This window comes from Calonectris borealis, chromosome 2 (assembly GCF_964195595.1).
Source record: "Calonectris borealis chromosome 2, bCalBor7.hap1.2, whole genome shotgun sequence".
Taxonomy (NCBI): Eukaryota; Metazoa; Chordata; class Aves; order Procellariiformes; family Procellariidae; genus Calonectris; species Calonectris borealis.
The window spans coordinates 170656032-170673201 of NC_134313.1; the positions used below are offsets into that span (position 1 = coordinate 170656032).

The 17170-nt window shown below is 56.3% G+C and overlaps 2 protein-coding genes across 7 annotated transcripts in view; one reads left to right on the plus strand and one right to left on the minus strand.

Annotated features, from left to right (window-relative positions):
- Positions 1 to 5513, plus strand: part of DHX30 (DExH-box helicase 30) — a 37000-nt gene extending 31487 nt beyond the window's left edge. For all 4 annotated transcript variants that reach the window (XM_075144443.1, XM_075144441.1, XM_075144439.1 and 1 more), the window contains 9 exons: positions 300 to 475; positions 1526 to 1732; positions 2117 to 2198; positions 2720 to 2913; positions 2996 to 3155; positions 3473 to 3630; positions 4105 to 4208; positions 4380 to 4519; positions 5187 to 5513. In XM_075144443.1, coding sequence (XP_075000544.1) covers positions 300 to 475; positions 1526 to 1732; positions 2117 to 2198; positions 2720 to 2913; positions 2996 to 3155; positions 3473 to 3630; positions 4105 to 4208; positions 4380 to 4519; positions 5187 to 5422 — 1457 coding nt within the window. In that variant the 3' untranslated portion in view covers positions 5423 to 5513. The remainder of the gene's footprint in view (positions 1 to 299; positions 476 to 1525; positions 1733 to 2116; positions 2199 to 2719; positions 2914 to 2995; positions 3156 to 3472; positions 3631 to 4104; positions 4209 to 4379; positions 4520 to 5186) is intronic.
- Positions 5514 to 8548: 3035 nt separating this feature from the next.
- Positions 8549 to 17170, minus strand: part of MAP4 (microtubule associated protein 4) — a 166683-nt gene continuing 158061 nt past the window's right edge. For all 3 annotated transcript variants that reach the window (XM_075144438.1, XM_075144437.1, XM_075144436.1), the window contains 2 exons: positions 14496 to 14673; positions 8549 to 14199 (listed from right to left, as the gene is read on the minus strand). In XM_075144438.1, the coding sequence (XP_075000539.1) occupies positions 14195 to 14199; positions 14496 to 14673 (183 nt within the window). In that variant the 3' untranslated portion in view covers positions 8549 to 14194. The remainder of the gene's footprint in view (positions 14200 to 14495; positions 14674 to 17170) is intronic.

A 17170-nucleotide genomic window follows, 5' to 3' on the forward strand; every position in this document is an offset into this window, starting at 1 on the left:
GGGGTGTTCTGGTGGTGCCATTAGCCTGTCTGGGATGGGAGGTGATCAGAGCTCCTGCTGATGTTGAAGCAACTGAAATGAGGCCTTCCCTAATGATGTGTGGAAGATTTTTCCTGGGGTCTGGCGGGCAGGAAACTGCTGACAATGACCATCACTATTACAAGTGGTGTTCCCATCCCTGTCCCCCATTTCTGGAAGCGGGAGGTGATGGTACAAGAGGGCTGAGAAAATCTGCCCACCCTGGCCTTGTACTGCAAAGCAGCTCAGCAGGGCAGGACTGACTGGTTTTTATCTCCTAGTGCACTCCAACATCCCCATGATGGACCAGCAGAACATCTTCCAGCGGCCTCCACCTGGCGTCAGGAAGATCGTCCTGGCCACCAACATCGCTGAGACCTCCATCACCATCAATGACATTGTCCACGTGGTGGACAGTGGCACGCACAAGGAGGAACGCTACGATCTAAAGACCAAGGTACTGATGCTTTCTCGCCTCTAAATGCATTTGGGACATAATGGAGCTAATGGATGTTTTCAGAGCAACATTTGAGATGCCATTAATTGGACGATAGAGCTGCTTCCCATTTGGCCCTTGAGGCACTGGCACTGTGACCCTGTTTGGGGACAGAGTGTTTGACTCGTCATTCACAGAGTGTTTGCCTTCACCAGGCTCCCTGCCAGGCTCCCCATCAACTCCTGCTGAACAGGCAAAAGTCTGGTGTCTTCAAAGAGATCTAAGGCAAATCCTGCTCCCTTCCCATCTCTCTGTTACACCGTCTAACATCGGTAGCTTTTCCATTTGCTTTCTGCCTTTTTCTATGATTTCACCATAAACTGCTCTTGTTTGAAGCTATCTTGACCTCAATGCCTTAGCTTGTTAGTCAGCTTTAAGCGGGACGGTTTACACTGCTCTCAGGCCACGTTTCTGGCGGCGTTGGGCCCTGCAAAGGCTCTTGTGCGTACACTTTCGTAACAACGTGAAGGCAGCTGCGCCACTGTTGCTCTTGGAAGAAGGGATTCTGGCTGTACGCTGCTGCCCCTTCCCCTCCCTGTGCTAGAACATCTTATAGGGCCGGGTGGCGATTCGCACCTTGGAACAGTTCTAGTTTAAAAACAACCTTTTTATATCTGCCCAGTTTTAATCCAGTTCGTCTCACAGTGCAGACCCTGCCCGTGCTAGCGCGCAGCAGGACTGGCCTGGGGGAGGCGGGCACCAGGCTTCGCTGGCAGCTCCCAGCAGAGCAGCCTGACAAGCCCTGGGGAGCGCGGTGGTGTGGGGCCGAGGCAGGTGTCCAGCAGATGGCATCAGGGTCTCGCCCATGCACTGAGCGGCTCAGGCCTTCCTGCTGCTGCTTGCTGGAGACCGGCATTGCAAGGTGCAGGAGAGCGGGAAAGGCTTCCCTTGTCCTTTAGCGGGATGGTTGATCAGTCGTGAGGAGTTTCCGAGGTCAGTGGACTGGGTGGAAGGCTGCGTTTAAACAGGACAGAGAGCCGTGAGAGCATTCATGCCTAATCCTTCTTCTAGGTGTCCTGCCTGGAAACGGTGTGGGTGTCCAAGTCAAATGTGGTGCAGAGGCGAGGGCGTGCTGGCCGCTGTCAGTCGGGATTTGCCTATCACCTCTTCCCTCGCAGCCGCCTGGACAAGATGCCAACTTACCAGGTTCCAGAGATCCTACGCACCCCACTGGAGAACCTGGTGGTTCAGGCCAAGATCCACATGCCGGAGAAAACAGTAAGCACAGTACATGCCCGCAAGACTGCAGCCGACTGAACCAGCAGGATGCGGCCTGCCTGGTGCCAGTTCCAGAGACGTGATTTGACCGCAGACATGAGTAGGAAAAACCCAAGATGCTGATGACTTTAGTTCTTTTAACTAACTTTTAATTTCTAGGGAAGTTAAGACCAGGAAATGTATAGGTTACTTAGATTACAGAGTATGTCTAAAAGACTGCAAGAGTGGAGAGGGCTGAGCTCATATCCCTGTCGGCAAAAGAGGGAACTGGATTGCAGTCTGGGGCCCTGGGGCAGGGCAGTGGGCTCCCCAGGGCTCTCCCACATTTCTGTGTGGGAAACGTGCCCTTTTTTTTTCTTTTCCCTTCCCCTCGCTGTGTTGCAGGCAGTTGAATTTCTCTCCAAGGCTCTGGACAGCCCTGACATCAAAGCTGTGGATGAAGCAGTGATCTTGCTGCAGGAGATTGGTGAGCTAATGCTGTGTCCTGGTGTGGGTGTGATGGAAACATGTTTGCTGTCTAAACATGGGAAGTGGGAGCTGGCACAGGATCCTGTGGGACAGACTGGGCAGGATTGACCCTAGATAGGGATGGCAGCTGATAGGGACTTTCCAAACCTCACACGTCGTGGTGCTGTTTTATTCCCCACACTGCTTTGCTCAAGAACTGGGGAGAACTTCTCAATGTTTAAAAAAAGAAAGGGGGGGAGGGCACAAAAAGAAGAAAAGCTGGGATCTGGAGTTCATAGCTGGGGTCTTGTGGATTGTCATCTGGATGTTACAGCCTTTTCTTTGGCCTCGGGTCAGTTAGACCTGGGAGGTTCTGGGCACTTACTGCAGGCACCTGTGCTGTGTTCCTCTTCTGGAGGTTACACCACATCTTCCAAGCCCAGTAGGCAGGTTCTCCTGGCACCTCCCCAAAGCCACTGGCCACCACTTTGGCCCCACTCGATGCTAATGGATGCGCCCTCGCGGGCGGCTCTGTTGCAGGTGTGCTGGACCAGCGAGAAGCCCTCACCACTTTGGGCAAACGCCTTGCCCAGATCTCCACAGATCCTCGGCTGGCAAAAGCCATCGTCTTGGCGTCCATCTACCGTTGCCTTCACCCTCTGCTCGTCATCGTTTCCTGCCTCACCCGGGACCCCTTCAGCAGCAGCCTGCAAAACCGTGCAGAGGTGGACAAGGTGAGGAGCCGCTCCTAGAGGAAGGTAGGGAGCAGGTAGGGAAGGGGCTGCCGCTTGGCTGACACGTGTGTCTGTCTCCCAGGCCAAGGCTGTTCTGAGTCGGGAGAGTGGGAGCGATCACCTCGCGTTTGTCAGAGCTGTGGCGGGCTGGGAGGAGGTGCTGAGACGCAGAGACAGTCGTGCCAGGGATAACTACCTGCAGGACTATTACCTCTACGGCCCCAGCCTTCGCTTCATCAATGGTGAGTCCCAGAGGCCTGCTTCTCCCCTCTGTCCTCTGACAAGGCTGAAGAACATGGTGCAGGAATGGGGTAGACTGGGCAGGTGACTGCTGGACTGGGCGCAGGTTCTGGCTTTGGCACTCGTGAGTGCAGACGTAGCCCTGTGTGCCGGGGAGGCCACAGGCAGGACAGGTCTCCTGTCCTAGCGCCGAGGCTGAGCCTCCTCCACCAGCACACAGGGCTGGTGCTGCCCTGCTGAGGGTATTTCATTTCGCCCCCCTGCAGTGGGGCGAAGGAGAGGGTGAATCTCATGCCCTGGGGCTGTCTTCTCTCTTCAGGCCTTGTCAAGCAGTTCTCTGAGAACCTCTACGAAGCCTTCCTGGTGTCGTCCCCATCTGACTGTACCATGCCCTCGTCCGTATGTAACCAGTACAGTGAAGAGGAAGAACTGGTCAAGGGAGTCCTCATGGCGGGGCTCTACCCCAACCTCATCCAGGTACTGGCTCCCTGCTCTGCCATCACTCTCCTGGGCTTGCTGGTCGCTGCGGGTAGCACAGGGAAGTGTCGAGGTGCCAGAGACGCTTGTGCTCTCTTGGGAGCGTGTGTCCTAGGCAGGCTGCCCGCTTGTGCTTCTGCGTGCTGCTCCAGCGCTCTCCCTGGATCCCTCCTTGTGAGGAGTCGGCCCCCAGCCTGCACAGGTCTGTGCTTGGCTTCTTGTGGCTTGGTCTGGGAGCCATTGAGGTGGCGTCTTCCTCCTCCTGTTCGCTGCCCCTGCATGGCGTTCGGTGACCGCCAGATCTGGTCACCCCACGTCCGTACTCCGCTAACACAGCGGAGCTCCTGGAAGTGGAGGAACATACTTGCCCCTACACACACGTGGGAGAGACCGTTGTTGGGGAAGGCCAGGCTGGCTGCTTGTGGGCAGTGCCTGCTGGTTGTGCAGGCCTTTGAGATGCTCTTCTCGTTTCAGGTGAGACAAGGCAAAGTGACCCGTCAAGGAAAGTTCAAACCCAACAGCTACGCGTATCGGACAAAGGCTGGCACCGTTCTGCTCCACAAGTCAACAATCAACAGGTGGGTGACCTGTGTACGTCTGTGACCGTGGGAGGGCGGGGACCCCACACCCTGCACTTCACAGCACCAGCTGGCTGTGCTGAGGACCCCGGCACTGCCTCTGACACATGTGCCACTACCGGAGTACAACACGTCTCTGCCTGCGGTTGACGAAGCTGTTCCCCTGTGCAGGGAGGCATCCAAGCTGTACAGCCGCTGGCTAACATACTTCATGGCGGTGAAGTCCAACGGTGGGGTGTTTGTGCGGGACTCCTCCCAGGTCCACCCGCTGGCCGTGCTGCTGATGACTGACACGGATATCCATGTCCGAGGTGAGTGCTGCCGCAGCGGCGGGGCTGACGCCTCCACCTGCACGTCCTCTTGTGCCGCTGCAGGCTCCTCCTGCCGCCCCAGGCACCGTCTGATCCCTACTAGGAGCAGCTCTGCTGCTTCCCTCGGCCAACTATCTTCCCCTGCTTTCTAAGCCTCTTGCTTTGGACTGGCTGTTGCTGTAGTGGGGCCACAAAGGCGATGATTTGTGAGCTGTTCTCAGCTGTAGCTCTCCGGGGAGAGAAGGAAACCAAGCCACAGGCAGGCTGAGCAAGCAGGCTTGTGCCTGGGGGCTCATCCTCGGGGAATGAGGAGTTGAGCTGGTGTGCGGGGAGGAGTGAGCCCTTCTCCCCGTGCATGTGTTGCTTTAGCCCGTGGGTTTTTGGCAGTGCTGCGGTTGGTCTCCAGCCCTCGAGCTCAGACGGGCTGTGCAGTCAGTCACCTCCTGTGGGAAACAGTGGGAGGATCCCAGTGTGATAGGTCAGAGTGCTGCCTGGCTTCTGGGGGAACTGTTTGGCCCAGTTGAGTCCCCGGACTCTGGGCTAAAAAGTGTGTGGGAAGGACCCGCGCTGCTCCTGGTGACGGTGGGGGAGAGGGCCGAGCGGCCAGCGTGGGCTGGAACAGGTCAGCACCACTCCTGCTTCTCACTCCTCTCTTCTTCCCGCTAAGATGATGGCTGGCGAGCAACAGTCTCCCTGACAGACAGTGATCTCCTGGTGCTGGAGGGAGACTCCTACACCATCCGCCTCCTGCGTGATTTCCGTGTGTCGCTCTCCAAGATGGTGGAGACGTGCCTGTGCTATGAGATGGCAGCCATCCCTGGGGACCTGCACCACCAGCACAGCCAGCTGCTCGACATCCTGGTGGATCTGCTCAAAGGCCCTCCTGGCAGCTTTGGCGCTTAGGCAGAGCTGGAGGATTGTGTGGGGACTTGTAATTTGTATAAAGATGTTCACAAATGTTTATTTAAATAAAGTTCTATTTATCCCTTGTGAAGTCATCTCTCTCCATCCTAGAAGATTAATGTTGTCTGAATCTCCTGCTGTCGGCTCCGTGCATGGTCACCGCGTAGGAAGAACCAGCGCAGTACCGCCTGGAATGGACTGGAAGTGCCGATGGACCCTGACGCGAGCTTCGTGGACACCCACCTCCTCCGCTCTTAACAGCGTCAGTCCCTGAACTGGAAAGCCAGGACGCAGCTGCTGCGGGCCGTCCTCTGCCCCATCCCCACGGGGCCGGGCTGGAGCAGCTCTGGCGCGAGAGCTACTGCCGGCTCCAGAGGAGGACGGATGTCTGGGCGTGCGGCTGTGCCTGCTCCGGGGGCCGGGGCCGGGCAGAGCGTGGATCCAGCAGCTCCGGTGCAGGGTGGTGATCGTTGTCGTCTTCGCTCTCCCCGCGCCGGCTGCCCTGAGGACGTCGGAGGGGAGGAAGCCCTGAAGGCGCCGGACGCACGTGACATTCCACGCGGGATCTCCGAGCCTCACAGCAGGGCCCTGCCACCCCACAGCACGAGCGCAGTCGTGCCGTTATGAGTGTGAGCTGTGACTTGTCGTTCCTAATCTGCCTGTACTTTTTGTCCTCTTGCGTTGTTATTATTTTTTTATTATTATTTCTTGTTCTCCCTACGTCAAGGAGTCCGGATCCCTGTAATTTGTGCAACACAGGGCGTGATTATAGATGCCAGTCTGCCTGTGAGCGCTTTCTCCTGCGGGAAGCCAGGAGCATAGGCACAAAATTCTTTGTTTTCTATGAACAGGGACCATATTTCTGTGGAAAGAGGATTGTGACAGGCACACATTAAATGAGAAATCTGGAGTTTAATCCCAGCTTTGCCTTGGATTCCCTGTCAAATGAAGACGGCGACCTACCTCACAGGGCTGTTGTGAGGCTTCATTAACGTTTGTAACGCATGTGAGCCCTCGGGCTGGACAGTGGGGAGAGGAACAAGTACTTCACACTCGGTTTGCAGGCGGTGGGGCGTATAAAGGGTCGTGCCCTGACGGGGTGGAAGCGTTGTGGGGCTGCGAATGGTGCTGGAGGGACGGGCGGCTGCTGCTTTCCCCAGCAGCTGAGCAAAAGGCAGTCGCAGGGCCTGGGATCATTTGTTTTTATTCACCATTTCTTATGCTCTTTGTATCTGAAACCAATGCGAGGTTTGACCGCAGCAGCCGGGGTGCGCTCTGCCGTGCTCCGCTGGGTGATGGAAGTGGCAGAAACCCCTCAGCTGAGCGCGGGTGCGAGGCCGAGGCTGTTTCTGCGCATGGGAACGATGGCAAAGGGGTTCCTGCCCCGGCAGCGTCTGCCCCGCGCTCGGGATGGGAGCTGCCTTCCTGGGGGGCCACCGTTTGGTTCTCCCAGTTGTTCTCTACTAAGATTTAATTTACTCGTCATGGGCTTTAATTAACGGAGCTGTGGCCTCTGCCATCTGAACTGATGTACTGTAGCGGGGTGTGCAGGAGCCCCGCGGCTCCAGCGGCTGGGGGCAAAAAGCACAAGGGCGAGGGGGCTGTGGGGGCTTGTGGCCAACTCCAGCAGCGGGAGCCGGGGCTGGAGGCATTTCTGGCTCCGCTCTGCGGGGCCCTCGGAGTCCTGCAGCCTGTGTTCACTCGAAACTTTTCATCTTCATTTCACTTGCTTGAGGTTGTCACTATTATTTGACCAGTGTTTGTTTCTTTTGGCCTGTATAATGGGCAGTATGGTTTTCCCTTCCAGCAGGTTTAAAAAAAAAAAAAAAAAAAAAAGAAAAAAAGAAAAAAAAAAAGACTAAGCTATTGTCTAAATGGTTCAGAACTAGTGTGATATTGGGATACTTCAGTGGCTGTTATGTGATACTGGATCTTTTTACAACATAGATTAAAGACAATAAAAAGGGATAGAGTAGTAACTGCCTCTGTCCTCTTCATTCTTTTTTTCTATTTATTTCTTTTTTTTCCAATAGCTGAGTAAAGTCTGAAGCTGCTTGTGTCCTTGCTGCTGTTCCTGGGAGGGGGAAGCGCAGCGACGGCTGCTCCTCCTCTGCTGGGAGAGGTGCGGGGGTACCCCTGCCACGTTGTGTGAGACCCGGGAGCGTCGTGGCTGTGCTGCCCCGCACGCCTCCGCGCTCCTGCAGAGGGGAAAGCAGCCGAGGGCGCCTGGGGTCTGGCGTGAGGGGGTGCAGCGGCAGCGGGCTGTGGTGAAGGCGCAGTGCTGGTAGCTCTGTAGAAAGGACCCAGCCTGCTTCTGTTGAAGCCTTTGTGAGCCAGATGCGACCAGAAGGGTCTTGGGGGGGTCACGGACATCTCGCAGCAGCCATCAGGGCACAGGGGCACCCAGGAGCCGCAGCTGCCAGAGGCCGGGGATTTCCACAGCTGGGCTGGGGAAGCAGGGGGGGAGCCGGCTGCTGCCGCTCTGGGCACAGGGTCTTGGGCGAAGCCTCCCTGGGGAAGCCTCCCCTCCCTCCGTGGGTCAAAGCCCTGTCCAGGGCAGGGCTGTTTCGGATCTCGGGCCACATCCATCCTCTGCGCTAAGCCTGAGCCAAGGTAGAAAACCCTTCTTTGTTTAAGAGCAAGCAAGGGGGCACCTGCTGCAAGGCAGCGGTGGCCCCTCAGGGCCCCCCTTTACTCACAGCCGTGTACAGGACCCTGCGCTTCCCCTGGAGCTGGGCTTGGCCACTGCTGGAAGAGGAGCGGGGTGGGATGGGCAGAAGGGCCGGTGCCAACACAAACTCTGTGTGTGCCCGTGGCTCTGCCCGCTGGCTGTACCGGCCGTGCTGCTCCGCACGCCGGCACCAAGGGCTCACGTTGGCCATGGCGAGGTGGCAGGCTGGTGCCTGGTGTGAGCCCAGCAACTCCCCCTCCCCTCTGAGCCCAAGCTGGAGAAGCAAAGCCAGGGCAATTTTCCAGTGCTTGAAGTCACTGGAGACAACAAAATTGCTTCACCCCCTTCTTCATGCCTTCCTCTGCCACCAGTAGGCCACCAGGTGTCCCCTGACTGTGCCAACACCCCCCACCCGGCCTTCCCAACCCCCCACAAACTCACACCCAAGCTGAGGAGGAACATCTAGAAGCTTTATTTCAACCCTTTACAATAGTAAGAATCACAACATCAAATCAGGAAATGTTGCTAAGGAGACGACAGTCTTACAGCCCCTCGCAGGAGGGCGAGACAGAAAGGCAGAAGCAAACCGGTATGAGTTCACCCCAAGGCAGGAGGGGCTCTGCCCCAGCCCCCCACCCACAGAGCTGTTGTCTCAGGCCTTACACCCATGCACTAACCTCGCCTCCCTCCCCTCAGCACCACCCCACTACAGCACAGGTACAGCGGTGTCACTCGCCCCAGCAGCCCAGGGGCTGCACCCTCCTCGGGCAGCACGGTGCACCCACCGCCACAGAGGAGACGGTGCTGCCACGGAATAATCCTATGACACAAAATAATAATAATAATAATAATACGTCACATTTAGAGAACACTTTACACACTGCTCACTCCTTACAACAGCCTGGTGAGGTAAGTAGTATCATCCCCACCTTGCAGATGGGGAAACTGAGGCAGAGAGGTTAAGTGACTTCCCGAGACCACAGAAGGAGCCAAGAGCCAGGATCAGCCCTCCTGGGTCCTGCGCCCCGAGCCCTTGTCTCCAGCCACACTGTCCTCTCGGTCCAACCCCCCAACACGGTCATTTCCCCACTACATCATTACTCGTTGTACCTATGTTACGGGGTAATCGAAGCTGCAGGCAATGCTGGGGTGGGACAATCACAACGGGTGCAAGACAGGAGTCTCGTGTCTGATCTCTTACTCTAGACACCAGCTGGTGGCCAGCGAGACTCGTGTGAGGGAGATTTGAAAGGCAAACGCTTATTCTAGCTGGATTTCAGGTGGTGAGGAGGAAGGAGAGACGGAGCATGCCTTCCGCTGCTGCCTCCCGTAGCCGTTTTCCACCCCTCCCGCAGGCTGTCCCAGGCCGGGAGGGCTTTCGGGTGACATTTCTCCCAAGCCTGGAGGCTGCTGGCCTCCCGACAGCTACGGCCACCCGGCCTTTTGCAGGGACAGTGTTGAACAGCCGTGGCTGGCTCAGGAGGGGCTCAGCCGTTCCCTGCTTCCACCTGCGGGGAGGACACAGGAGCCCCTGTCACCCCAAGGATGTCACCGACATCAAGCTCCTGCCGCGTTCCAAGAAAACTAGAAATTCTGCCTAAACGACACAAACACACGGGGGTCCTAGAGCCCCACTCACGCACCGACACTACGCACGGGACAACAGCGAGGGTCAGCGTAGAAAACTACATTCAGTTTGCGGTCAGGACTCCGACCCAAGGAGAGGTGTGTGCTGGGGGCGGCAGCAAAGCTGCCGCGGCTCCCGGCCTCCTGCTCCTGTGGCCTCAAGCCCACAAACTTGGTTACTTGAATGTACTTTGTTTAACAGTATAAAAAGCCCCAAAGTAACTGTACTGTGCCACTGATCTGCAGGGAGACACCAGGCCCCAGCAGACAGGACGGCAGCTGAGCAGCCTGGGGAAGCCTCCTGCCTGCCAGAGCACGGGCGCCGACAGCCGGGGAGGGACCTAGCGCCTGCCAGGAAGGAGCTCCCACCCAGCCCCTCCTGCACCGCAGCCCCACCGCAGCCCGCACTGCTTCCTCATGCCTCAGCAGCTCAGACGCTCCAAGCCAACGCTCGCCCTGACCGTGAGCTTCGGCGAGGTCTTTCCTGAGCATCTTGCCTGAGGCAGGAGCGGGCTCCGGCACACCCGGAGCTCGAGTGCTGCCCACGCACCCCAGCGCACGCTGCCTCTGTGCCCCAGCCAGCGGGGACCGAGCCCACCAGTGCCCGGCTTCTCCCAGCTCACCAAAGCCACCAGGCTGCTGCGGCCACCCCAGCCCTCCCCTCTCCCCCGCGCTGCCTTCCCCAAGAGCAGCGTCACGCCAAGCACAGCTGCAGAGAAAGCCAGGACCCACGCGAGGCATCTCAGGACAGGAACGTGTACGTTCAAGTTGCATCTAATTCAGACCACAACTCTTTTTTTCCGCCCCCCAAGAGAATTTGCTATCTCTAGCCCTAGATCAAGCCAACGGCGAACACAGCTCCTTCCCCGGCTCTGTCCGGGCGCCCGGCCAGCCAGCAGCTTCTCTGCAGTCTTTGTTTAAGGTCTCAGCACTAACCAGCTCACTCCCACCTTTCCAGATAGATAGATAGGAAACTAAAGTCATTTTCACCACACATGGATCTCTTCCCAGGCTAGCAATATGTACAGCTGTTTCCTTAAAATAAAATTAAAAAAAAAAAAAATCCGTATTAAAACTGAAGCTGTCCTAGAAAAACCACACCAAACTAGTGTATCTGGATTTAGTTTGTCAGCTAAACACAGGCACAACAAGTGTTAGAGAAAGTGGCACAGAAGCACAGGCCGGTTGGTTCGTGTTCAGCTGAACCGGGTGAGAGTCTGGGAAGGTCTGTGCATGTTCAGAGACAGGCCCGCACGCCGCCGCAACCGTATGCAGACATGAAAGCCTTATCCAAGACTGCCGAGTGGTCAAAAAATCAGTTAAAAGCAATGCAAGGGGAGAAGGTGGCGTTACTACCCCTTTGCAGGGTGTTAGGGGTTTGCTTGCCTTTTTTTTTTTTTTCTTTTTTTGCAATCTCAGAAGATAAAGTGCAATGTTGCCACTTCCCGTCCTCCTGCAGCACCTGAACCAAGACCAGGACCCGGCTGCCTCCCCCTGCCCGGGCATCTCACCCGGGCGCCCAGGGCAGAGCAGCACGGGGAACGCGACATTTCAGCCTCCGCCTCCTCTTTGGTTGATCACGAACACCACCGGACTTTGCCGTCCCCACCTCGAGCCCGCGGCCGGCCCCCGGCGCTGCCCGCCAGCACAGACCTCCCAGCTCCTCTGCCCGGCCGGAGAGCCTGGAGTCGGCTCCGGCCTGGCCGCCAGCATTTGCCAGCCGCAGGCAGGGAAGCCGGGCTCGGCGCACACCCGCGGGCACCTCTCGACAGCGCCCGCCTGCCCTAGCCCGCAGCAGATGGACATTATTGCTTGGGGAAGCGCAGCCCCCGCCTTCTCCTGCCGAGGGATCCTGCTCGCCTCTCAGTCCCTCTCCTCCAAACTTCCCCTCAATTCAAGTGTTGGGAAAAAAAAAAACCAAACCACCCCAAGACTGACAAGATCAAGCTGGTGTTTAGAATTTAGCAGTACGAGAAAGAAGGAAGCATCAGCCAAGGGGCAGTGATATATACCGGAGGGCGGCATGCAGGTGAAGGGGTGGCCGGAGGCAGCAGCGTCGCAGGCCTCGGGAGCGGCTGGAGGGGTTCAAAGCATCAGGACAGCTCTGCTCTCCTGAGAAACGAGGTTTCCAAGCCCAGCCCCTTCCCCAGCTCCAGCTTTTCTCTCTGCAGAGCCGGCCACAGGTCAGGGGAGCGGGAGGCCCCGGGGCGAGTGCCGGCTAGCCCAGGGCTGGCCTCGGCAGCCGCCAACGCCGAGGCCACCAGCACGCACAAGGCGCGGGCAGGGAGCGACCAGCTCGGCCGCCTTCCCTGGCTTGGGGTTAGAGGGATGTGGCATGGAGGGGAGGGGGGAGGTGGGGAGGAGGAGGAGGAGGAAGAGGAGGAGGAGGAGGAGGAAGGGAAGCACTGGGAGTTTTCTGGGGTATATATAACCGCCCCTTTCAGGTGCAAATCTGCATTGCTTATTTAAATTTGTATTCAGAGGAAAAAGCACTTATGAAACTAGCAGACGACTTTGATGCAAACTAGTACATTTTAATGCCATTTTATTAGAAATCATGCAAACTTTAATATAAAAAATACAAGTGCAATAAGAATCTTTGTGTGTAAATACAGATTCCGGGTTATCATGTCATTGTCAGCTTCCCAAAGAAGTATTCCCACAAGCATGAGAAGCTGCAGGCTTCCCTCTGTCCCCTCCTTGAACAGCCCCCCCTTAGCACACGCCTGGTTCAGTTCACTTTGATCCCAGTGTTTTGTTATTCCGCTTTTTTTTTTTTTTGCTTTAAATTAGTTTGACGACCCAAGAACACTTTTTTTTTTTAAATTTATTTACATTTCATTTCTTTAGTGTCATTTGCAACATGAAACGAGGAGCTCACACCTCCAAGAGTAGGTAAATCTCCTTCCTAGTCAGAGCTGCAACTCCCTGGCATCAGAAACCTGCCTCCCCTGCCCCAGCCGAGGGCTCTGCCCCCCTCCCAGCCCCCCACAGACGTCCTGCTACCCCTGCCTCACGCCCCGGGTGAGAGGCGGCTTCTCCCTTCCTCCCCACCTCGGCCTCCCACCAGCCTTGCTCAGCCTGACGATGCGGTTACCCGTACATCAGCCTCTGTTAAAACCACGCACACGCACACCACAGACCTGCTTTTGCCTCGGAACTCACGGCCTGCGTTAACCTGCAACTCCACCGCGAAAGCAGCCTCCTGCCCTTCCTCCAGACCTCAGGCCCTGGCTGAAAAAAGATAAATCCCAGGGCTTTGGCTGTGCAAGTTAATAAATAAACCGTCTTTGCCTTGCTAATGCGCAGAAGGTCCTAGGCATCCTCCAGGGCTGGCGGTTTGGCCCTACAGGAGGCTTTCTTACGAGCATCGATTCAACGCGTCTCGTTGCAGTCAACACAGGCTTCATCTGCTCTGTTACAGCAAGTTTTCCTTTAACACAGTCTCGTGCCTTTCATTTCAGACATGGCTTAATCCCATGAATTTGCTCCATCGTTTTAAAATATTAAAAAAAAAAACAAAACCAAAAACCAACAACAAAAAAGTTACAATTGCTGGATATGTCAATAAGAAGCCAGCACTGCAGCAGCGGTTAATGTCTCTACTCTCCTACGGTTAGGAAAAGGAAAGAGAAAAGGAAACTTAGCATGGGTTTGTAGCACGATAAATCATCAACACATCGTCACAAAGAATAAAAGGTTAAAGTCAACAGTTAAAACAGCCTAACGTGTGTGTATAATATATATCATCATCAAACAGGATCAGCAGAAACTGAAGCGGCAAGGAGGAAAAGGTTGGGGTTTGTTTTTTTTTTTTAAAAAAAAAAGACAGAAAGAAAGATCACAGCTTATCCCTATTAACTCCGGCCTGGCTTCAGCCACCAGCAGCGCAGGCGTGCTCCTGCCCAGCCACCGCCGCCCAGGCTGGGTGCGCGTCTCCCCGCTGCTCGGGACAGCGGGGCACAGCCTGGAAATCACTAGGTGCCCGTCCCCGAAACACGACACTAACACTCACTCTAGTATCCCCTCAAAAGCAAAAGGGACAAGGCGCGGAGAGGGAAGGAAGCCCCTTCCAGCCAAAAAGGGACCACCAGAGCCCGGCACGCTCGGGCAGGGGCGAGCCTCCAGGATGCTTCGAGGAGTCAGGGCGGCCGAAAGGGACGCTAGCCCTGCTAAACGCTGTCCCCTTCCCATCTAAAGCCAGACGCCGGGTTAAGAGAGCCAAGCTGCGTTACTCTGGGGAGCGCGCGGGAGACGGGGCTGGGAGGGGTCACAAGCCTTGCTGAGAAAGCGCTGCAAGGGGAGCTGGCTGTTGCAGCGGTGACAAGGAGGCGACTGAGCCCAGGCTCTCGCTGACGGATGTGCTACGCCAGGGGGAAGTGCTGCTGGAAAGGTTGGGGGGTTTGGAGACGACGATTTCCGCTCCGTGGTCTGTTCGAGCCTTGGCCTTCTCACGGAACGTCAGCTTGTGAGATTCAATCTGCAGCGACACAAGGGCAGGTGAGAAGGGGAAGGGCAGGAGGAGGAAAGAGGAGGAGAGAAGGGACAGGAGGGGAATGGAAGACGATACCATAATGTCATCATTAGATGCCTGGAAAATAAAAGGCAATTTTCTGAATTAAAAACGGCAGAAAAACCCTACAGACATCGATACAAACAGTTCAACGTTCAGATTACAGCGGTGTGACCAGTGCCCTGGGGCGGCTGCTCTGCCCTGCTGCAGTGCTCTCCCCGCCCCCCCGGCAGAGTGCGTAGAGAGAAGGCGCAGGCACTTACTTGTTTCTTGTATCTGAGTCTCGAAGCTCTGAATTTCCCTTTGGTCACCACCGCTCAGGGCAGTGGGCACTGCCGGCCCTACGCCATTCTCCCGCATCTCACTGCCTGCCTGGGCCGCTGTCACCTCTCCGTTCTGAGGGGCTGGCGGGAGCTGCCCTGGCTCCACGCTCCCCTCAGCCTACAATGAGACAACGGGGTGGGGAGGACGACAGGGACGAGTCAATAGAAGATGGGGGTGCAGGGGGGTGAAGTGCGGGTTCCCGGAGCCCCCTCCGCCCTCCCCAGCTGCCGAGACACACGCGGGGACGAGGCGGGGTTCGGAAGCGGGAAGCAGCCCCTCCGCTCCCTGGGAAGCCACCGTCCTGACCAGCTTTCCGGCTTCTCACAGCGCTCCGGTCCCCGCAGACCCATCGGCCCCGCTCCGCTCCCTGCCAGCTCGTCCGAGCACGGCCGCCGTGTCCCTGACCACGGGGTCCGGAGCTCAGCACCCTCTCCCCAAACGCACGCCTGAAACGCCCTGGTGACGGAGGACGGCCGAGGGAAAGGCAGACCAAGGCACGTTGACAGGACTAAAGCAGAGCGCTACGGGGTCAAAAGCGAGCAGGTGGTTTGGGTACGTGGCAGTGAGGGACACGTTTATAGACCAGACCCAAACGATACATAGTGGGTCCCAAAACAGGAAGGCCAAGTTTGCGCAAAGGACCTCATCCTCACTTGATGCCGATGCTGGACTATGAACTGGGAGTGCGGTCTTTAGAGAAGACTCTGTCCTGGTCTGTTCTCCTACCACAGCTGGTCACCCCACCTGGAGTCACCAACTTCTACTAGCCTTAGGGAAGAGCCAAGTCCTACTGCCGTTAGAGAAGAGACTAATACGCTGGTGGGAGCCTGCTGAGAGTAACGCAGAGCTGCTGGGAAAGACATTCGGACACCACCAACACTGCAGGGCACGGCAAGCAGAGAAGATGCCACGCTGGACCAGCCCAGTTCTGGAAAGGAGCGATCCATCCAGCCAGGACATCCCCTTGCTGCCACGTTCAGTAGGGAGGAGTACGGGGAGAGGGTGGCACCCTCCAGCCCAAAGCAGCTCTGCCCTTACCCCATGCCCTTGTCCCACAAAGTCCTATCCATGGGGAATAAGGCTGCTGTGTTCTTCTCGAGTCTGGGCCAGGCCCCCTCCCTGCAGCCCAGGGAGCACTGCGAGACAGCCGTGGGCTGGCGCTCCACCTCGTTACTCAACAAGCAGCAAAACCACCCGGCCTTCCTCCCGGGGTCCAAGTTCCCACCCGTGAACTGACAGCAACACCGAAATCTAGGTGCTTCTGCAGGAACTACAGGGACTGGGATGATCCCCCCACCTCCATGAGAGCCGCAGAGGGTAGCTCAGCAAGAGCAGCCAGCCCTCTTGAACGCGTGTGCCAGTCCCCAAGTGCCACCTGCCCCTGCTCTGACGACAGCGCTGGCTGAGATCTGTGGGATGCAACAGGGGAATGATTTGTCTCTGTATTGCAAGGCTAAGTGTTAGAGCCCAAAAAAATACTGGATGAGAGTGTCATCCACAGAGACTCTTCGCACCCATGGAGATGGGGGAAAAATATTTTTAAAAAATCAGACTAATTCTGACCAGGTAAGATTTTAGAACTTCAACGAAAACCCTAGTTACCAGCAAATAGCACCGGTATACGGACTAGATGCTGCAGTGAACTGGAACAGCCAGGCACCGTTACAGAACGTTCCCTATCCTTACCAACACACCAGCAGCTTCTCTGGTTCCTTTCAGCTTTCCACTGAGCCCCGATTTGACAGGCTGAAGTTTACATAAAGGACTGGAGATGGGAGAGTCCTGATGTGTCCCCACCAAACATTCTGGCAGTCACCTCTTGCCTTGTTTTAATGGGGATGATTAAGCACACACTAAATATACTTGTGAATTCTGCTGCATGATCTGCTCTTTAGGACAGGGATTATTTCTTTCAAATTCACACGGCATTTAACACAATAGCTCAACCCGCCTGAACTCTAAACCCTTCCACAACACAAACGTGCTCAAACAAAACAATGCTGGGACAACCAAGGGAAGTCAGTGTTTAGAAGGGGTTTCTTCTCCTCCGCCTGTCTATCCTGCTGGGGGCAAAGACTAAGTCATATTTTAACAGTTCTGATGCTGGAGCACAGGATTATTTTCTCCACTTCCAGCCAATTCAGAAGCAGCGGTGTTTCACATAAAAGCCGCAGCACTAGCGACTATGTAAACATAATCCCCAGCACTGCTCTCATCGTTACGCGGCGCGATCGGTCAAGCCCACACATCCATCGCTCGGTCAAGCGGGGTAGTTTCCCTCCCGAGCACAGATGTTGCATTGCTGTAGCGAGACCTGCAATCTGCAGAGCTGAGGCGGGGGGCAGTTTATGTTCTCATGGGGAGAAGCGCTGAATCACAGCAACAAGAGCACAACAATCTTTTCTTATCCTCACACAACGGGGCTTTGGGCTGGGCTGCAGCACAGGTTACGGGCTGAAAACTGCTGCCAAGAGCTGCTGTCTCCCAACACAGAGCACTTTGCTCTCACCAGCTTTACTGGGGGGTGTAGAGAGGAGGAAGGGCCACCGGCAGCTTCTCTGGTGGGCTCACAGCTTACAGAGCGATCCCTGCTCTCAGATTCTTAGAGGAAGGA